The following is a 21,878-nucleotide window of genomic DNA, read 5'->3' on the forward strand; positions in this document are numbered from 1 at the left end:
TTTTTGAGACATATTGCTTTAAGTTTTCTGTCTTGACGCTTTGATGTCTTCCTTGGTCTACCAGTATGTTTGCCTTTAACAACCTTCCCATGTTGTTTGTATTTGGTCCAGAGTTTAGACACAGCTGACTGTGAACAACCAACATCTTTTGCAACATTGCGTGATGATTTATCCTCTTTTAAGAGTTTGATAATCCTCTCCTTTGTTTCAGTTGACATCTCTCGTGTTGGAGCCATGATTCATGTCAGTCCACTTGGTGCAACAGCTCTCCAAGGTGTCATCACTCCTTTTTAGATGCAGACTAACGAGCAGATCTGATTTGATGCAGGTGTTTCTTAAAGCCAGAAAGTTGGCATTTGAAATGACTTTAGTTTTGTGTCATGTCTGTGATCTGCTTTTTTTCTACAAAATTAAACAACTGAATGAACATCTTCCGAGGCAGGTGACAGCTCTGCAACTTTGAGCTAATGTTTTTTATAATGTTTTATTACTCATGTTTTAATTGTGACCTGCCAAGGGACACATGTAAATTAGCTTTAAGCAAACTCTGGTACATATGCATGAAAAGGAAACATTTGTTTAGTTTTTTTTTATTGTATATGGTTCTTTTACAAATAAACAATTGGAATATATATAATTTTCACAAAGTATCTGAGAGCCCATTTATCTTAACACAAATTAATTCATGGACAGACAGAACGTTTGTGTACAAAGTAAAGTCTTTCTGAAAAATGTGGATAAAGGTTGAGAATGATAATCGTTAAAATAAACATTCAGCTTTTAGCTTCAGCATTCAACGGATGCTTTGAAAATCCAAGCGTTGTTCACTGTTTTGATATGATATGATTTGATATGACTGATTTCATTTTGGAAATAAAAGTAACATTTACATTAAATAAAAATTGCGCAAAACAGCACAAGAGAAAAAATAAACCTATTTTTTGATTTCTTAATCTTTTTAAGCAAAAAAAAAAAATGGATAGCTGTTAAGACATCTATTTATGTATGTATTTAAAACTGTGTTCGCGTTACACCCACTGATCTCTATGTAATACACCGGCTCACGTGGACGCCACAACACAACCTTGAGGATTCACGGACTTCCTGAAAATAGTGCCAGGACTCAGATGTAACAACTTCGAAACAAACGAGTCGCCAAATGTCAGTCTCGGCAATTTAGATTTTATAGTTTTTCCATTTTTTCCCCCATTTGTGCGCTACAATTAAAGAACTCAATGGAGCAAAGCTGATTTTGCTCTTATGTGTTTGTACGCCATGCACATATCCCTCCGCTGTTTTTTGTGCCTATTCTCAGTGTTTTGGTCTTTTCGCTGTTAGCAACAGACACAACTCGAGAGATAGCTGTAAACCCGTTTTCATAGAGTCGTTATACACATATTTGTTATTAGGGTTACATATCAAAGTGACAAGAGGCGAAACATACGTGTTAACCCCTTAACAGTGATTGACGCCTGTTGTCTTTTTAAAAAAAAAAAAAAAAAAACATTTATAATTTTGTCCTGTTTTATTAGGAATTGTACATAGAGCTAATTTAGCTAGCGACTGTTAGCTGGATACGTTCATAGCGTAGCCTCTGCTTCTGAAAACACGCTGACATTAGCTTCTTAGCTCGGACTGCTAACATCAGCAAGCTGCCACACAACCGTTTGCGGAACGAAGCTGGTCGATTTGAAGCGCCGTTGTTTATGGGATCACCATGTCAATGAAGGCCGGTGGAAATCGCAGCAAGCCCGGCGGCGGCAGTGTTGGTGGTGCCGCCGCCTCAGGTGCCGGAGGAAGCGGCGGGGGAAGACAGAACCTGGGCAGGTAAGTGAAATCAACACTCGCAGTCACTTCGTGAACACAACAGCAAGGATAATGTAGTCATTTTGCAGAAAGGGGGACATGATTTAAGAGCTGTCATCTCTGTTAAAGGTCCAAAACTAGCTAGTGGCTTATGTGTTTGGGCCTTGTGACGTGTTGGTCATCTCGTAGCCAGCGAGGCCTGTCTGCTTGCAACTTTGACGTAGCATTAGTATCTTACGTGTTTAATAAATCATATCATTTGTTCGCCTCCCAACTATTTTGACACGGTTAAGTGTAAATCTTCTCGCCCCTCTACACCGGTAAAGATGCTCGCCAGCGTCGCTAATATTAGTTTACTAGTGTCAGTTTTAAGTGAAATTCGTTAGCCTAATTAGCCGTTTGACAGCCCATGCTTGTTATTCAGTGCACTTGCCTCATTGACTGTTATGATGGCAAGGCAACGACGTAAAGCCCTGTCTTTGTTTCACCCAAAACAGTTGGGGTGGTGGTGGGGGAAGCAACGAAAGGTGTTTAGTTTTATCTGTCTGTGGTATGGCTTTTTACGTTGCCGCAACACTGCTGCGACGGGTTTGTCAAGAATTTGATTGGGGGAGGGGGGGGGCGTGGAGTGTGGAAGTGTGGACGCAGGAATGAAAGGGGCGGGTGTGAAGAAGAGAGACGGACGGGGGGCTTTCAACCTTGACGTTACCGTTGCTGCTTGTCAAATTGTGTCCTTGGTGCGTGTCCGTGTGTGTGTCGTGGCGGAGTAAAGCTGTGCCGTGTTGTTACTACTGAAGACGCACGCGTATTGTTTATGTTGTTTATTTGTTTTTCGGCTAATCGATGTTTACTAGGACAATATGTCCCATTCATTGCGTTGATTTCATTCATTGATGCCTGGTGAAGATTGGTCTAGTTTAACACACAACTTTCTAAAAAACATGGATTTTAAAGTTCACAAACATTAAATTCTCCTGAGCTGGATTATTGAGAATCCAAATTTGTTTTTTTTGGGATTACACAGGATATGATTAAAGTGAGCATTTTCCACAGTGGAGTTGGTGTCTGTGTGTATGGCTATGTGCTAGTCACTTAACATTTTTATTTATTTATTTATTTTTACATATTTGTAAAAATGTATAGTGTTTGGATGGCAGGCTATTAAACATACGGCTGTTGCTATTGATATTGTACTGTACGCAAATTGCTATTAGTAGGGCAGCCTTTGTTATTTAAACTGCCCAGTAATCACAGTTCATTCACAAACCTTTTTGTCACGTTAATTTTTATGAGTGATTGATTCTAAAATGTAAAATGACTTTTTAATTCTGAAAGATTAAAATTTGACAGATCCACACTTATATTGAAGCACTGTTGCCATATTCAGTCTGCATTCCTGCCACCAGCAGAAGGACACGACCCCAACGAGCTCATTAAAAAAGTTCACATTTTCTATGAATTAATGTATTGTCGAATAGTGACGCTGCCTGCAATGATTTTAAATCTGTACAGTGATGTTTCATGAGATGCCATCATTTACACAAAAATCAAACAAAATTGACAAAATATTGAAGGTGGTCTGGTAGCGATAGGTATTGATAATGCTTCGTTTACACATAACGACGACAAGTCACGAATGCCACGAAGTACACATTCTTGGCCGCTGATCATGAGTGTGATGATTCGGGGCAGAGGCGTCAGGTGTCCTCAAGAACTGCTGCAACCTGTTACCACACGTTACGATTAATGGCACCTGTTGCTGGAGAATTATGCGCACGGTCAAGAATAGTGTTCTGCGTTGTTGTGCGCTATTGCACGTTAATCATTAAGCAAAAAGGCTATTGATGTTGGTGGATCAAATCATTTCTTAACAATACCTGAAAAGAACCGGTTCTCGATACCCAACCCTATGGTCTGGTATAACGTTCAAAGATGGTCAGAAAACTGCTTACTGAGGGCTCATAGCATGGGAACATGTACAGATTTTGGCCACCATGGGGTAGAAAATGAAGTACGCCTACCTTGAAATATGTAATGTAATATACCATTTAAAGGACTGTCTCGAGTATTAAGCTGTGAAGTTTCAGACCTTAATACCTGCTCAGTGTGGACCATACTTTGACAAGTCTACTTCCTTAAAACTAATACTCTTCCAACGGCATGACTGTATTTCTGGTCCAATACGAGATACACAAAAACGTGACGTACAGCAACTGAGAGAGATTTGTTTGAACTGTTAGTGCTGTTACTGCTTGTTCATAATAGTATATATTGTGAGTACTAAACAACAGTGCACTCTAACTCATGGCATAGTTCCAAGCTGGTTCTGTAACAACTGGAATGCTGTAGAGCATGACGTACACAAATCGTGATGTACCATATCTCTGCATCATTAATCAACCTGATTATTCAAAGGAATAGATGACTAAATAGTAACTACATCTTAACTATACCTTAACTAGTGACATTCCATAAACAGCTGCCCTGCATCATTGGTATGTCATCTCTGGGGTGCAAGTTTTTGTGACGTACAAAAACGTAGCGTACTCTGTAACAGGAAACAATAAATGAGTGTACATGTTCCCATGCAACAAGCCTGAGCTAAAAGCAATAACAACTTCATTGGATACTAATGACAAGCGATGTTGTCCAATTCAAAAAGATTTAATGAAAAAGAAAGTTCACATTCACACTGTCACACAGTAGAGAGAAAAACTCCCATCCCTGGCGGTACAGCTCTCTGCCAGTCTGCCTCAATAGATTAAAGCCGCTGTATGTAAGTTTTCAAGGATGGAGCAGATCCTACTTGCATCCAATATTGTGTTTTTAATAGGGATGGGTATTGATAAGATTTTATCTATCGATACCATTATTGATTCTGCTTATCGATCCGATTCCTTATCGATTCCCTTATCAATACCACTTGTGAATTTTCTGTGTACTAAAAGTAGGTTTTACAGGTTTTCTATGTCAACAACATTTTATTGAGTCTTAAAGTAAATGAATATGAAATTGGTCACTGGATCCTTGAACTCTGGACATAAATAAACTCTACAGGGTGGATCCTTGATCTCTGAACATAAATAGAAATAAACAAAATCTGTAGTTTTTGTCAAAAGCATTTCCTTTCAGACATTATTGGCATGAATGTCGTTCCATACCTCTGAGCTGAGCTCTTGCAGCTGGCTGTGCTGCACATCAGGATGTAATTCATAAAGAATGCCGGACGTCTCATTTTGGGAGGAAAAAAACGTTTTAGTCGATTGCAGTTTATTGTCTGCATTACAGCATTTGGAAAGAGCTGTCATTTTATTTAAAGTGGCAATTCATTTTAAGTTATTAAGTCTGAGCGGACTCTGTCTCGGCAGAGAGCCGCGCAGCGTTTGGAGCTGTGCCAACGGAACGGAGGACGATTCTCGTTTCTTGACAACAAGACAAGAGTCCCAGTTAGTGACTTTAATCCACACAAAAGTGACTCACGATTGAAATATTTTAATGGCTTTGAGAGGGGTTAAGAAGCGGACTTGCCACTTCTGAAGAGTTATTATTACTATTATTGCTGCTGTTATTGCTATTATTGTTATTAATATATAAATATAAATAAATTTAAAAAATTATAATTTTTAATACATTTGACTCTTTTACAACAACAAATGTTGAACCATTAATTATTGTACAGAAAACAAATGCACACAAATGTGCTGAGATACGAGTAGGGATGGGTATTGAAAGGTTTTATCGATATCGATGTCATTATCGATTCTGCTTATCGATCCGATTCCTTATCGATTCCCTTATCGATACCTCGTGAATTTTGTACTAAAAGTAGGCTTTACAGGTTTTCTATGTATTTCCTTGAGTCTTAAATAAATGAGATTAGTCACTGTATCCTTGATCTCTGGACATAAATAAAAATAAACAAAACTGTGTTTCGCTTTGAAGTTATTAATTCAGACTGAATTCTATTGTTCTATCTTGACTTGTCAGAGAGCCGTGCAACGTTTGGAGCTGTGTGAACAGAATGGAGGATGATTCTCGTTTCTTTCTCGCAACGAGACAGGAGTTCCAGTTAGTAACTTTAATCCGCACAAAAGTGAATCACAACTCATATTCAGGGATGAAAGTGGTGAAAAACAAAAAAAGCTGAAACCCAAAATTACCCCCCAACACCACCTGCACGAAAATGTTTGAATTCTAGAAGCTCTGAAATGCAATCTGGGACTATTCCAGACAATAAACTGGAGTGAGTGCAGCATCCATTTAGGTGAGAAAAAAAATACAACTTTCCTTATTCGGATTTATTCCAGTAGTATTCTGCTCTTATTAGGATGCAGCAGTTTTCTAGTTTGGCAGATAGTTCTGGAGGAAATCACTGAAGAAATTAACAAATTAAAAATATGGTTTGACCGAAACAAACTGTCATTAAACTTAAATAAGACAGGGATGAAATGGAGGTGTGAGAGTCACTAGGTATTCACAGGAAACACTTATTTCTGTATGTATTTATTTATTTATGTTCATTGTTAATTGCTATTATATATTTGCTGTTGTGTTTCTATTCAGGTTCTTTTTGTCTCTTTCTCTAAAATTGTATATAATAATCATTAGATTATTAATATATAAGCAAAAATAAATTTAAGGAATATTACAATTTGAAAACAAATGCACCCGAACGTGATGACGGCTGCAATTGCTAAATGCTAACTTTTAACATTGAAAATGCCGTAGACATGCTAACGCATTAGCATCGCTAACCGGTTCTCGATACCCATCCCTAGATACGAGCAGCTAATGCTAACTTTAACATTGAAAACGCCATAGACATGCTAATGCGTTAGCATTGGTCCCCTTTTTAAGTTATAAAATACATCTATCCGCTGTTTCAGAAGACCATAACAAGTCGGTTTAACATAAAAAGGAAAATATTACTCACAGACATATGCTCTTTAGGGTTTTAGCTCTGAGAAATTAAGATAAAGAGAAATAAAACAAAGAACAAACAAGCCAGCGGATCAAAACATTTCTTCATTGGTTCACACTTCAAAGTGGAGTCACGCTGCAGAAGCAGTTGATTACAGAGCCGCTGTAGGGTCTGCAATCAACGTAGAGAAATGATCATTTTCCTGACAAACACCCTCAAAAACAACGGCCGCTCTGAAGGACCGATAAGGGAATCGTTAAGCAAAAAGGCTATTGATATTGGTGGATTGAATAATTTCTTAATGATACCCAGAAAAAAACGGTTCTCGATATCCAGCCCTAGTTTTTAACCTTTTAAACTTTTATTTATGACCTCTACATAACATCAAATGACATGAAATATAAAATACTGAAATATGGAATTTTCAGTATCTTTTAAAATAATCAGACTCAAATTGTGGCTTCTTACAATAGATAAAATTGCAAAGCTTGAATTATTTGTTTTATTCTGCATTGCATAGGCCCGTTGATGTGTTGAGAAGGACCCATCTTATGGAGAAAATGGTCCATTACTTTAGACACTGAGAGGCCATTAGCTCATACCACCTTTTTGAAATATTAGTGACTGTCAGTAAAACAAGATTAATTGTAAACCGTTTATGCTATTTTGGTGTGGACTATTTACAAAAACTGTACATAATAAATTTTAGGGGAAATTTTTGCTATTGCTATTTTCTGTGTGGGAACAATATCAGTCGACATATTTACTCTTAGAATCATAAAATATAAAAATTGGTATTGATTTTATAAATCCTGTATCAGTTAGGCTCAACTGCAGAATCACCTTGGATCCTGGATGACAACCATCAAGGTAGACAACCGGTCCATCCCAACTGCTTAAGCAACCATTAATCATTTATCTGCAACAACCAGGTGATACATGGACATCCACTTGGCCAGTTGGTGGAGTCCTCAACACTGAGGCATTTGCGTGCTGAATAATTTCAGTGTATCACATGGCCAAAATATCATATGATATTTAAAGTCAGCTATGAAAGTCAGCTATGTAGCTGACTTTCCCTCACAATGAACATTATACTCCTCATCCAATTCTCCCCCAGTAACTGTTCATTTGACACAAAGCCATGCCAGCAGTATCCATGGATCATAAAAAAATAAAAGAGAGACAGACCAAGTTCCAAAGACATGCAGGCATTTCCTTATGTCAATGGTTGGTGTGCAGTTCTCACAACCATACAGTAAAAGAGAAAACGCCAAGACCCTAAAGACATGGATGATCATTCTCCTGCAAAGGTATCAACATTAGCAAACACCCTGTCCAAGTCCTCATGACTTCATAGGCTTCCAGGGCATCTCTCTATGTCAAAGGCTATACACTCAGAGATATGAATGTCACTGCCAAGATAAGTGAATCTGTCATTTCAGTGATTTCACTTCTTTTTTTTCCACTTCTTTTTTGTTTTTGTAACTTATTTTTCGTTGTTTTTTTCTTCTCAAAACAAAGAAACAAGAAAACAAATAAAATGAGGAAATCTGAAAATTAAATAAAACTGCAACTTAAAAGGTATCTGACTACTTATATAAACATTTGTACCCAAATCTCCTTTGTCCCAGCAGTTCAGACGGTGTACATCTATTGTACACATAACATATTAGATTTCACATATATGTGTACAGTGCATCTGGAAAGTATTCACAGTGCTTCAGTTTTCTCACTACTTATGTTACAGCCTTATTCCAAAATGGAGTAAATAATTTTTTTTCCCTCAAAATTCTACTCACAACACCCCATAAGGACAACATGGAAAGTTGTTTTGAAGAAGTTTTTTTTTTCTTTTAATTTTTGCTAATTTATTAAAAATAAAAAACTAAGATAAGGAATCACATGTACATAAGTATTCACACTCTTTGCTCAGTACTTTGTTGATGCACCTTTGGCAGCAATTGTAGCCATAAGTCGTCTTGTATATTATGTCACAAGCTTGGTGCATCTATCTTTGGGCAGTTTTTACCCATTCCTCTGCTGGAGCTCTGACAGAGTGACCATCAGGTTCTTGGTCACCTCCCTGACTACACATTCTTGATGAGGATGAAACAGTACAAATATTTGAGTACTTGCCATTGCCATCACAGAGTATGAATACTAAGTAATCTAGTATATCTTTAGAAATAGCAAGTCCTATAACATGCAGTGACATTAAGCCCATTTCCACCGCGGGAACTTAAGGGCCATTTTAGGGGGGACAACACCTTTGCGTATGTCTCTGTCACAGTGGCTGCTCCTGAAGAATGACAAGAAATATGCATGTTAATTTTTCTTACACAAAATTATAATAATAATATATAATATATGTGTGATTATTTATTTTATTTATCTTAAACGAGAAATGCAGGAGTTTGGCAGGATAATATAAATGATGAGCACAACACTTAACTTTAGCTTTTGTGTTTCTGAGCACCTCACATATTTCTGTGCAGTGCACCTCATGATTTGGGGGTGTTTGGTGAGTGTACCAAATCTTAGCCAGAAACGTGATAATGATGGTTAATGCAATTTTGACAAGTATTTTACTTCATTTTGTCTTTTTCAGAGGACGGCACAGTGGTAAAGGTCCTGCAGCAGTAAGTAATGTTTTTGAAGAATTATGTAGGGCAGTGATGTATAGAGAGTTACAGAGACATGTATTCTAAGATGACTGACATTTGTGTCACTTATAATGTGTAGTATCAAAGTGACACTGAGTTCACAAAACCTAAACATTTCCACTTGCTCATTCTGTGCAGTCATTTCATTGTACTGTAATGTTTTAACAAGGGATGTATTTAAGTTGCATACATTGAATACATACATTGTAGTGCATACACTGGGTGAAAGCACATTTTCTTAACATGTTTATGTAAATGTCACATTGATCTCATAAGGTGGGCAGAGCTTAATTAGGATTATTGTTTTCTGACTTCAGAATGTTAACTCAATTGTCTTCTCTTTAGGTAATTTTCAATGGTGTTTATGCCAATATGAGGATGGTCCATGTCTTGACTTCAGTGGTGGTATGCTTCTTTTATAGATATGATGTTGCAGGTACTATCTAGTATGTCCTGATATTTATTCCATTTTTTTAACCAATAAGAAATTGAATTGTTGTTAATAATACTACTGTAAATATCAGCACCAAGTACCACACTTTGTGTTTACTGTAAAATGTTTCTTTGGCATGTCTATGCTGCAATAAACAAAGCCAGCATGATTTGTAGAGACAGTTGGTAGTATAAATAATTATTTTATTTCACAGAAGATGTTTCTGAACTTTGTGTATATATATATATATATATATATATATATATATATATATATATATATATATAAACGGCTGAGTGGATCCTTGTCATTTGATTGGTGGGTTGTATGTCATGTGGCATGGATTATTCATACCAATTACCGTTGTTTCATTTACCATGCAATAATTATTTTTTGTGTGTAATTTTGGTACTATATGAAATGTGCTATTGCATGCGCCGACCACCGCGGGTGCTCACACTACCAGGGCTGGTGTTTCTTTTGCTGGCAGATGATGATTTGAAGGAGCTAATTGACGCTGCTAATTCTTCGAACACACACACACACACAAAATACACTACGCTGTAATCCGCCTGGAGGCATGAAGAGCTGTTAGGATGAAAAGCTGGATCAATTTTTGACGTGAGTTTTCGCTGGACTGAGGAACTACACAAAGTCTTTTTTGGGGGGGGGTACACAAACTCAGTGCACGGCATCATGGTCTACATCTGTTTTTCTAAGTTGACTGAGAACAATTTAGACACCAAATGTAAGTCCCCTTTCTGTTGTTTATAAATTAATAAAATATCAAATGACAAGGATTTATTTTAGCCATTATATAAAACAAATAATGAATCGTTTTTCATTCTTTCAATGGAACAAATATTCGGTGTAATATTCCTGCCATTAAACTCATAAACATTAATTATTTGTATAATATATACAGTGGCTTGCAAAAGTATTCAGCCCCTTGATATTTCATGCATTTTAATTTGTTTATGGCATTTCACATACAAAAACTAAATCAGGCTTCTCAATATAAAAATTTCTAAAACTATCTTCCTTAGACTCAAACTGAAAGTAAATCTGTCCAACTTGATATAAATTAATTAAAAATATAAAATCCAAGATAATGGGTTGCTTAAGTAAGCAGCCTTTGGTATAATACCTGTAAATAATCAGATTAATTTCCAGTTTTCTTCAGACAAGTTAGGGATGGATACATGAACATTTCCAAGTCACTGAATATGTCTTGAACTTTATTTCCATAAGTTATGAAAAAATACAAACAGGTATGGTAAATCTGTATGGAGTAGACAGTTCTCAAAAACTGAGTGACTCTGCAAGGACAAGTGCGAGGAAAGCCACCAAGACACCCAGACAACCCAGAAGTTACAGTCTTCTCTGGCTGTGATTGGAGAAATTGTGCATCGTGCATGTTTTTGCATTTTGTATCCCCAGTTATACAGCTTTATGATGAAGTGGTATAAAGGAGGGTTTTATTAAAAGAAGACCTGAAAGTTCAGCTACAATTTGCCAGAAGTTACATCTGAGCTGCAAGCCTAGATTTAATGTTTTGGTGAAAGAAAACCCACTGAAGCCTGGAACTTCTTCTGGGTTGTCTGGGTGTCTTGGTGGCTTTCCTCACTCTTATCCTCTCCCTCTTAAAATGTGTGAAATACCAAGGGGCTGAATACTTTTGCAAGCCACTGTATATATACACGTGTGTGTGTGTGTGTGATATATAGGTGCATCTCAGAATATTAGAACATCGTGAAAAAGTTAAATATTTTTTGTCAGGTATTTCAGAGAATGAAAATTGTACATATTCTTGTTTCTATACACAGAAACTAAAATGTTTTATTTTTAAATTTCAATAGTTACAGCCTATAGCTCCAAAAATGGAAAATGCACATCTCAAAATATTAGAATATTTCAGCAGATCAGTTTTATGAAGAGGATTTGTAAGACAGAAATGTCTAACTTCTGAAAGATATGTTTATTTCTGCACTCAGTATTTGGTTGTGGCTCCTTTTGAATGAATTCCTGCATCAGTGAGGTGTGGCATGGAGGCTATTGGCCTGTGGCATTGCTGAGGTGTTCTGGAAGTCTAGGTTGCTTTGATAGCAGCCTTTAGGTTGTCTGGATTGTTGGGTCTGGTGTCTCTACTCTTCCTCTTAGTGCAGCAGATGATGGGATATTTACAGAGGAATTTTAAATGTTGAAGCAAGCACCATATTCAGCACAAATACTCTTCAGACATTACTTTTTGAAAAAAACAGATTGGCCACTTGAATTTTCAATAGGCAGCCAGGTAGGGGTCAAATGAAGAATTACACAGGTGTCAAAATTAAAAGATGCTCCAATCATATTGAACTATACCATATTATTTGTCTGATCATAAATATTCCAAAAAGGTATAGTCTGGACTATTTATGACTGAATATTATGGGGTAAAAACACCAAAAATGGTGACAAAGGTCAGTTTGTGTTTGTACAGGGTTCAAAAGTTAAAGTTGCTCCAATTTTGGTAAAAAGTGTTGGCAGATTATTGGTTGAGGTAATAGGATTACTAGATGGAATAGTTTTGATTGTGTTGAATGTTTAGTCTGCAAAGTAAAGGTCAAACAATGTCGATGTCCACTGGATTCTGTGACATGTGACATAAGACCTTTTCCATGATACAGTTCTAGCACTACTCAGCTCGACTCTACTCAGTTTTTTTTGCTTTGCTATTAGGGACAACAGGCTGCCGGCAACTAATTGGTCAGAGGGTGTCGTCATGAGCGCCACATCCGACACGAGAATCAAGCCCGCCATTTTTAAATAGTCGCAACAGTGTTACAGCTACCATGCTACCATGCTTTTTTTTTTTTTTTTTTTTTGTACTCGTGCCAGACCACAACTCCTCTGTCAATGAGTTGCAAATGTTTGTGTTTAGTGGCAGGTGTGAGAATCCAGGGGGAGCTGGACAGAGCCACCTGAATTGAGAATTTTTTATTTTTATTTTAACTTTTATATTACCACGTTAGTCCCATTGAGATTGAGATCTCTTTTGCAAAGGAGACATGGGGAATTAGGACATTTCCAGTTCCTAAATAATAAATACAATTATTCACAAAACTTTGTCATTTTAATTTCCTACACTTTCAGTTAAAATCATTATAGAAACTTTGCATAATTTATTATCACCCTTAAAAATCTCAGCTACCTATTTTATAAACACTGCCCACTCTAGAACCCGTGGATTCCCACAAGCAATTCGCTAGCTGAACATTAAAATTTGGATGAAAAAACATGAATCAGACATTTTTAACCGGTTTTAAGCTCGTTCAAGTTCTGTGACGATGTTAATTAACGATAAAGCTGAACAGACGTTTTGTGCATGACTGTCGATAAACACAAACTCCCACATTTGAGATTTAGCAATGACTTATCAAAGCAAGTTACTTTGGGATGGAAAGTATTGAAATCTAACCCAGTTATTGCTTTAAAAACAAGTTTTTATTTAAAGACCAAGTCACTGATGTCAAAGCAAAACTGAGCAAGATGCGACTGAAGGTGTTATAGGTGCTGTAATTAATTTATCGAAATTAATGCTTTATTTTGACAACCACAATTGTAATACTTTATAGCGACAGCTTGCATTCATTACAAGATTGTATGCTGGAATTGTTATTTACAAGTTACCTAGGAAGCTAGCAATGGCTACATTTAGCTTCCCCTCGTGTTGTCCTTAGTAGCTTGTATCCTGCTAATCCCATCTCATCTTCGGCTTCATACTGTTGTATGGCTTCTCAAACTTTCCTGTACTTTTCAAGCGTGTTTCATCTATCCGTCTGCAGCCTTCTCTTAAAAACCCACAGCAGCAACCACACCATTACCTCAATGTCCTTCATTGTTCATGTGTTTGTGTCGTGTACATTGACGTTACGGCAGCTACATGCAACCGTGCTCTGACGACCCCGCCTACTTTGAGGAGGTTCTCACTTGTAATGTAAAACGACATTCCTGGTACCAAACTGAGTAGAGTCGCGTTGAGCCGAGCCAAGTAGTGCTAGAACTATGCAATGGACAAGGGCATATATGTTACCCTGTAACATAATAACTAAGCATGACACGTGGTGCAGACTATTCCTTTTAAAACCTTTTTAACTCAACCAGTAACTTGCCACTTTTTACCAAACTTAGAGCAGCTATACCTTTTGACCCCTGTACAAACTGAAATTGACCTTTGCCACCATTCTTGCTGTTTTTACACCATAACTCCATAACATTCAGACACAAACAGTCCAAGCTGTACCTTTTTGGCATCTTTGTGATCAGACAAATAATGTGGAATCGTTTTCAATATGATTGGAGCATTTTTAAATTTTTACCCCTACCATTTTATTTTTTTATGTATTGAAATGAGAAAATGTAAAATATTCCCTCTGAAAATTGATATTCAGATTTCTTGAGATGCACCTGTATATGGTATATCAACACCTTGGGATGTCAGAGCTGCATACAGTGAATAATGATCTGGCTTTTTTATTTACAGGGGACCAAGTGTGAGCTGAAAGTAAAGGACGGAGCAGTCTATGAAGGAGTATTTAAGACATACGGTCCAGAGGTAACAGCATTCAAAAAGGTGATATTCTTTCTATGTGCTAACGTGGAATTAGTGTTGTATTTTCATTTCTGCTGGTGCTAATTACCAAGGTTAAGTATGTTGTTATGATACTCTCAAACCAGCAAGCATGAGCAGTTTATTTCACCCTGTGCTTTCTTACACAAAGATTGGACTTTCCATCTTCCCATTTATGGGGATGAAGTATCTGGCCCTTCATCTTCTCTTTTTGGTTGAACTATGTTTCAGTCTTTCCACTGTAGGAAAATTCTCATTTTGGTGAAATGCTTAAAGGATAAGCACACTTCTTTACAACTCTAGTCATATTCAATTATGTTTCACAGTTAAGCCTCTGAGTGCTGTACTCATCTTGACAACTGTGCTGTATGTGAGAAATCCCATTAAATTATTTACAAAGTAATGTGCAGTTTTGATAAGGGCACCCATCTTAAACCTCTGCATAAACTCAAATGGCATTGCGCCAAACCTTCAATACATTTTGTGGTTATTAATATGAACTTGCATAGTTATGATTGTTTAAAGTAAATATTGCTTGTGAAATTAATTTGCCATAGGGACTATACTGCGTGCACAATTATTAGGCAAGTTGTATTCCAGAGCATCAGTTTTATTGTTTAAAAAATACAGTGGTCTCAGTCTATCCAGAATGTTGATACCATATTTTCCTGGGTGTAAGCTTTTTCTTTCTTTCTTTCTAGTTGAAGAGGTCCTGCAAGTTACAGTCCGGTGAGATTTGTATACAAAAAAAGAAAAAAAAAAAGTCAAGATCCCACACAGTCTCATTTAGGGATGCACTGATCCACATTTTTTTACTTTCGATACAATCCCGTTACCTGAATTTGGATATCTGCCGATACGATACTATTCCGATACCAGATCTCTGTTTGCTTTAATATTATCATTATTGTTGATTTTGTGAGGATATTTGGTATCCCCAGTTATGCAGTTTCATGATTAAGTGTTTAGAGGAGGATTTTCTTAAAAAGGAGACCTGAAAGTTCAGCTGCAATTTGCCAGAAGATACATCTAAGATGCAATCCTAGATTTAATGTTGTTGGTGGAAAAAGTAAGTACTTTTATTTATAGACTTTTATACAACCCCTGGCAAAAATTATGGAATCACCGGCCTCGGAGGATGTTCATTCAGTTGTTTAATTTTGTAGAAAAAAAAAACAGATCACAGACATGACACAAAACTAAAGTCATTTCAAATGGCAACTTTCTGGCTTTAAGAAACACTATAAGAAATCAAGAAAAAAATTGTGGCAGTCAGTAATGGTTATTTTTTTAGACCAAGCAAAGGGAAAAAAAATATGGAATCACTCAATTCTGAGGAAAAAATTATGGAATCATGAAAAACAAAACAACGCTCCAACACATCACTAGTATTTTGTTGCACCACCTCTGGCTTTTATAACAGCTTGCAGTCTCTGAGGCATGGACTTAATGAGTGACAAACAGTACTCTTCATCAATCTGGCTCCAACTTTCTCTGATTGCTGTTGCCAGATCAGCTTTGCAGGTTGGAGCCTTGTCATGGACCATTTTCTTCAACTTCCACCAAAGATTTTCAATTGGATTAAGATCCGGACTATTTGCAGGCCATGACATTGACCCTATGTGTCTTTTTGAAAGGAATGTTTTCACAGTTTTTGCTCTATGGCAAGATGCATTATCATCTTGAAAAATGATTTCATCATCCCCCAACATCCTTTCAATTGATGGGATAAGAAAAGTGTCCAAAATATCAACCTAAACCTGTGCATTTATTGATGATGTAATGACAGCCATCTCCCCAGTGCCTTTACCTGACATGCAGCCCCATATCATCAATGACTGTGGAAATTTACATGTTCTCTTCAGGCAGTCATCTTTATAAATCTCATTGGAACGGCACCAAACAAAAGTTCCAGCATCATCACCTTGCCCAATGCAGATTCGAGATTCATCATTGAATATGACTTTCATCCATTCATCCACAGTCCACGATTGCTTTTCCTTAGCCCATTGTAACCTTGTTTTTTTCTGTTTAGGTGTTAATGATGGCTTTTGTTTAGCTTTTCTGTATGTAAATCCCATTTCCTTTAGGCGTTTTCTTATAGTTCGGTCACAGGCGTTGACTCCAGTTTCATCCCATTCGTTCCTTATTTGTTTTGTTGTGCATTTTCGATTTTTGAGACATATTGCTTTAAGTTTTCTGGCTTGACGCTTTGATGTCTTCCTTGGTCTACCAGTATGTTTGCCTTTAACAACCTTCCCATGTTGTTTGTATTTGGTCCAGAGTTTATCAATCAATCAATCAATTTTTTTTATATAGCACCAAATCACAACAAACAGTTGCCCCAAGGCGCTTTATATTGTAAGGCAAGGCCATACAATAATTATGTAAAACCCCAACGGTCAAAACGACCCCCTGTGAGCAAGTACTTGGCTACAGTGGGAAGGAAAAACTCCCTTTTAACAGGAAGAAAGTTTAGACACAGCTGACTGTGAACAACCAACATCTTTTGCAACATTGCGTGATGATTTACCCTCTTTTAAGAGTTTGATATTCCTCTCCTTTGTTTCAATTGACATCTCTCGTGTTGGAGCCATGATTCATGTCAGTCCACTTGGTGCAACAGCTCTCCAAGGTGTGATCACTCCTTTTTAGATGCAGACTAACAAGCAGATCTGATTTGATGCAGGTGTTAGTTTTGGGGATGAAAATTTACAGGGTGATTCCATAATTTATTCCTCAGAATTGAGTGAGTCCATATTTTTTTTCCCTCTGCTTGGTCTAAAAAAGTAACCGTTACTGACTGCCACAATTTTTTTTTTCTTGATTTCTTATAGTTTCTTAAAGCCAGAAAGTTGCCATTTGAAATGACTTTAGTTTTGTGTCATGTCTGTGATCTGCTTTTTTTCTACAAAATTAAACAACTGAATGAACATCCTCCGAGGCGGTGATTCCATAATTATTGCCAGGGGTTGTAGACTTATTTTTATAGACGTAAAAGAGAAAAGACAGCTCTATCTGTCTCTCTCTCCTTCAATTTCAGTGACGCTTTATTGATATGGGAAACATATGTTTACATTGTCAAAGCCAGTGTTACAGTAAAAATTAAGTCCTCTCTCTTTCAGTTCAACTTCAATTGAAACATACATTTACATTGTCAAAGGAAGTATTGGAGTAAAAAATAAAAAGTCCTCTCCCTCTCTCTCTCCCTCACTCACCGTTTTCCTGCTAAGAGCAAACTTGGAACTTTTTGGAAACCTTTTAACTGTAAAATAAACCGTAAATTTCTAAATGTATCGTCAGCCAGGCTCACGCGAGGAATGGATTCATGCTGAAGGATTTTGATGGAGTTTTTTTTCCCCATTCAGCGAACAGAAACAAACTCTGCTCAGCTCTGTCTTGTGCTCTGCTCTGAGCTGCTGTTTCATAGCATTTCACAGCCTTGGGATGCCAAAGCGGCTGATTCTTTTATTTTTTCCCAGCACACATTTCTAGTTCTTTTTTCAGAAAATCCGTCCTCGTTGGCACAGAGAATTTGAACCCAAGAGCCAGACGGAAATTTGCCGCTATCCCTGGCTTTAAACCCTCGGCTGCGGTGCGTGGAAGAAACAGCTCGGCATCGGATCAGAACCCCCCCCGCTCGCCTCCTCATGCTCAGGAGCAAATGCAGCAGAGAGCATGCGGCAGTTGAGAGATTTCACAGACGTGGCTTCTCTCTATCTGAAAACGCCACAGGTTGTATCGGTATTTTACGATAATTGAATTACCTTGGTATCGGAAGCCGATCCCAATACTGGATTGGATAGTTTCATTACAGTAGAAATGAAAAGCACAACATTAATTACTTTTAGCATCTGCTTAAAACCGAGTCAGGTCACAATTAATGTATTCATTATAGGAGCGATCATGATGCTGTCACTAGTGTGAGCCTTTTCTCATACTGTGATAAAATAAGGAATAATCTTTTTTTTTGTTGTTGTTGTTGTAAGCAAGTGCTTTGAAAAGATTATGCTATTTTTCCTTAAGACGGTTGTTAACCCTGTACTTGATCCATTCCAATTTGCTTATAGGCAGAGTAGAGGCACTGACGATGCCATTAACAGCTTAACCCACTTTTCACTTAAGCACTTGGAAGATCCTACTGCTTATGCACGGATTTTATTGGTTGATTTCAGCTCAGCCTTTAATACATTACAGCCATACCTGTTGTTGTCCAAGTTAAAGGAAATGAATGTTAACCCACTTTTAATCAGATGGTATCATTCCTTTTTAACTAATAGATTACAACAAGTTAGAGTTAATCAAGCTCTTTCGGTACTCAAATCATCAAATACAGGTGTACCACAAGGCTGTGTCAGTTCTCCTGTTCTCTTCACTCTTTATACTAATAACTGTACAAATAACTACTGCAATAACTTTGTTTTTAAATTTTCTGATGATACAGCTATTTTGAGCCTACTGCACAAAGATTCAAGTCCAACAAAGTACTTCCTTGAAGTGAAACACTTTGTGCAGTGGTGTGATGACAACCACTTGGTTTTAAATGTCAATAAAACCAAGGAAATGATTCTGGATCCAAGGACTGTTGGGGACCATACTCCTGTGGTCATACATGGTATTCCCATTGACCAGGTCAACTCATACAAGTACTTGGGGCTGCACATAGACAATACCTTCAGCTGGACTGCGCATGTGGACAGTTTGTGCTCCCGATTCCATCAAAGACTTTATTTCCTTCGTAGACTTCGTTTGTATGGAGTCAATCAGAAAATTATGTTGTTGTTTTACCAGGCAGTGTTAGAGAGCCTAGTTAGGTATGGCATGACTGCCTGGTACGGCAATCTTTCTGTACAATTTAAAACGAAACTTAACAGACAAATTGATGATGCAATGAAGATAATCGGAAAGAAACAATATCAGTCCCTCAGTTCACTCTATGAAGAGTCTGTTTTGAAAGCAGCTCAGAGGATACTGATGGATTCAGTTCATGTTCTTCACGCAGAGTACACTCTCCTTCCTTCTGGGAGAAGGTACAGAGTTCCTCGGAGTAGACTGAATAGATTTAAAAATTCATTCGTCCCCATGTCTATTAAATTGTTAAACAATAATGTTTAAAATTGGAATTATGCAATATTTATGGTGTTTCTCCTGACTCCTGTCATGTTAATTTGTTATGGATGTGGTTGTGTTTTTATCTGTATTGTTTGTTTTCTCTTTTCTTGTAAGGCACCTAGCATGAGTCCAAGACAAATTTCCCTGAGGGGACAATAAAGTGTATCGTATCGTATCGTAATACAATTAGCACACATGCTCATTTCAAGCAAATATTCATGAGAAGCTGGAATATTCCCAAAGCAGCAGACCATGCTGTGTACAGAGACTCAGTTAAAATCCAGTATTGTCCCAAATAGCCTAATAGTTTCTACAGAGGATCTCTTCTTCTACTCCTTCTAAACAAGGGATGTAAAGACCAAACAGAAGAAGAAAAACCGTGTTTGTTGTTTTTAAGAAGCAGTGCTCTTTTTTTAAAACTGGAAGACCACACTCTTGAATGAAAAGATTGAATACGATGTCTTTATTCTATCTTGAAGAAACCCTATTTGGACTATGTGAAACAACAAGAACAGCTCTTTTAAGAGTACACTGCAGAAACTGAACAAGAAGAACAAAATTGCTGATAAGTTTATCTCTTACAAATATGCCAAGAGTTTTGAAATGTTGAATTGCAATTCATGTTTATCACATATAATTGTTGGCTCAGTGGCTGAAAGAAGCAGTTTACTCGCTCAATAATTAGCTTGTGGCTTCTGATGTTTGAAGCAGTGTTTGTGTTATAAATAAGCAGTGCACAGAGTTTTTGAACATTTCATTGTATTTCACGTTCTCACATATGACCGTCTGTTCACTGGCTTAAGGAAGGAGTTTGCTCACGTTTTGCACTTTCTACAACAACTTAAATTAGTGTCTGATGACTAAAAAAGTGTTTTTTTAAATAAATAAAGTAAATAATGCAGATTTTTCAAACATTTAATTATGTTGCACATTCACCTCACGTATGATCTCGTCTGTTCAGTGGCTTAAAGAAGCAGTTTACTCATGTCTTGTGCCTTGTATAGTAACATTAATTGGCTTGTTAGCTGTGCTCCTTTTGCATGTGTGGCTTTTAAATAAGTAAGTCACTGATTAAATTAATTGTGCTGCTTGTTGCATGAAGTGGTAAATGCGACTTATGCTCCCATGCAATGCATATATATGTTGGCCCATCTTAATTGCCATTTTTGGAGAGGTGCAGCTTGTACTCTGGAAAATGTTAAACATTTTGGTGCAAACCTTTAAATTCCTGTGGGTCCACATCTCAGAGGACCTCTCCTGGTTGACCAACGTCATTGCCACAGAGTGCTCAGGAGAAACAACATGGAGAACAAGCTGATGGCCTTCTACCGGGTAGCCATGGAGAGTCTAGTGATGTATCTTTGTGTGACATGGAGGCTGCTCTGCTGCACAACCTCTACAAAGAGTGGTTAAAACGGCAGTAAAAAAAAAAAAAATCACAGGCTGTCCGCTGCCATCTCTGGAGGACATTGCTATCTCCTGCCATCTCAGCAGAGCCAATAACATTATCACCTACTCTACACACACCCCGCTACCATCTTTTTGAACTTTTGCTCTTTGGTAGGCGCTATAGGTTAGTGAAAACATGCACTTCCAGATTCAGAGGTAGTGTCTTTCCAAAAGCCATGTGCATATTAAACACTAAAAAACACTGACATATATTAATTCATGGTGCTTGTCCTAATCTTTATTTTATCATGTGCAATATTAATTTTTTTAGCTTCATACTTGGAAACTTTTAACATTTTATTTTAGTGTTTGTCATTTTTCCCCCACTGCTTGCACCAAACGGAATTGCACGCCATGACAATAAAGGCATTCATTAATTCATAAACCTCAAACCTGAATGTTAGACTGGCGTTTTGTGCAGGGTGTGCCCTGCCTCTGCCCCAATGACTGCTGTGGTAGGCTCCAGCTTTCCTGTGACTCTTAATTGGAATAAGTGGGTCTAGAAAATGAATGAATGTGTGCACAATTATTAGGCGTTAGCGTGCAGAGTTATTATGCAACTAAATTAAGAACTAAAATTTTCCCATCCCACTACTTATTTTCATTTATTCATGCAAGTCCCATAAATAATCTGAAATGAACTCTTTGACATTTCAGAAATATTCAGTGACCAATGTAGCCACCCTTCTTTTCATTAACTGCCCTGAGCCTTCCATCGATGGCGTCAGTCAGTTTGTTGATCTGCTGACAATTTTTCTTGCAGCAGCAACCACAGCCTGTCAAATGCTGTTCAAAAAGGTGTGTCATTTTCCCGCACTGTAAATTTCACATTTAAGGAAGGCCCACAAGTTCTCAATAGAGTTTAAGTAAGGTGAGAAAGGC

The 21,878-nt window shown here is 37.4% G+C and overlaps 1 protein-coding gene across 13 annotated transcripts in view; it reads left to right on the forward strand.

Moving 5' to 3' along the window:
* The first annotated feature begins 1,332 nt into the window (after nucleotides 1–1,332).
* Nucleotides 1,333–21,878, forward strand: part of atxn2 (ataxin 2) — a 94,891-nt gene continuing 74,345 nt past the window's right edge. For 10 of the 13 annotated variants that reach the window (XM_034170606.1, XM_034170612.1, XM_034170607.1 and 7 more), the window contains exons 1-4: nucleotides 1,333–1,827; nucleotides 9,339–9,369; nucleotides 9,739–9,798; nucleotides 14,349–14,438. In XM_034170606.1, the coding sequence (XP_034026497.1) occupies nucleotides 1,718–1,827; nucleotides 9,339–9,369; nucleotides 9,739–9,798; nucleotides 14,349–14,438 (291 nt within the window). In that variant the 5' untranslated portion in view covers nucleotides 1,333–1,717. The remainder of the gene's footprint in view (nucleotides 1,828–9,338; nucleotides 9,370–9,738; nucleotides 9,799–14,348; nucleotides 14,439–21,878) is intronic. The other 3 variants (XM_034170610.1, XM_034170616.1, XM_034170615.1) reach the window with 1 other exon arrangement.

This window comes from Thalassophryne amazonica, chromosome 5, assembly GCF_902500255.1.
Source record: "Thalassophryne amazonica chromosome 5, fThaAma1.1, whole genome shotgun sequence".
NCBI classification, from domain to species: domain Eukaryota; kingdom Metazoa; phylum Chordata; class Actinopteri; order Batrachoidiformes; family Batrachoididae; genus Thalassophryne; species Thalassophryne amazonica.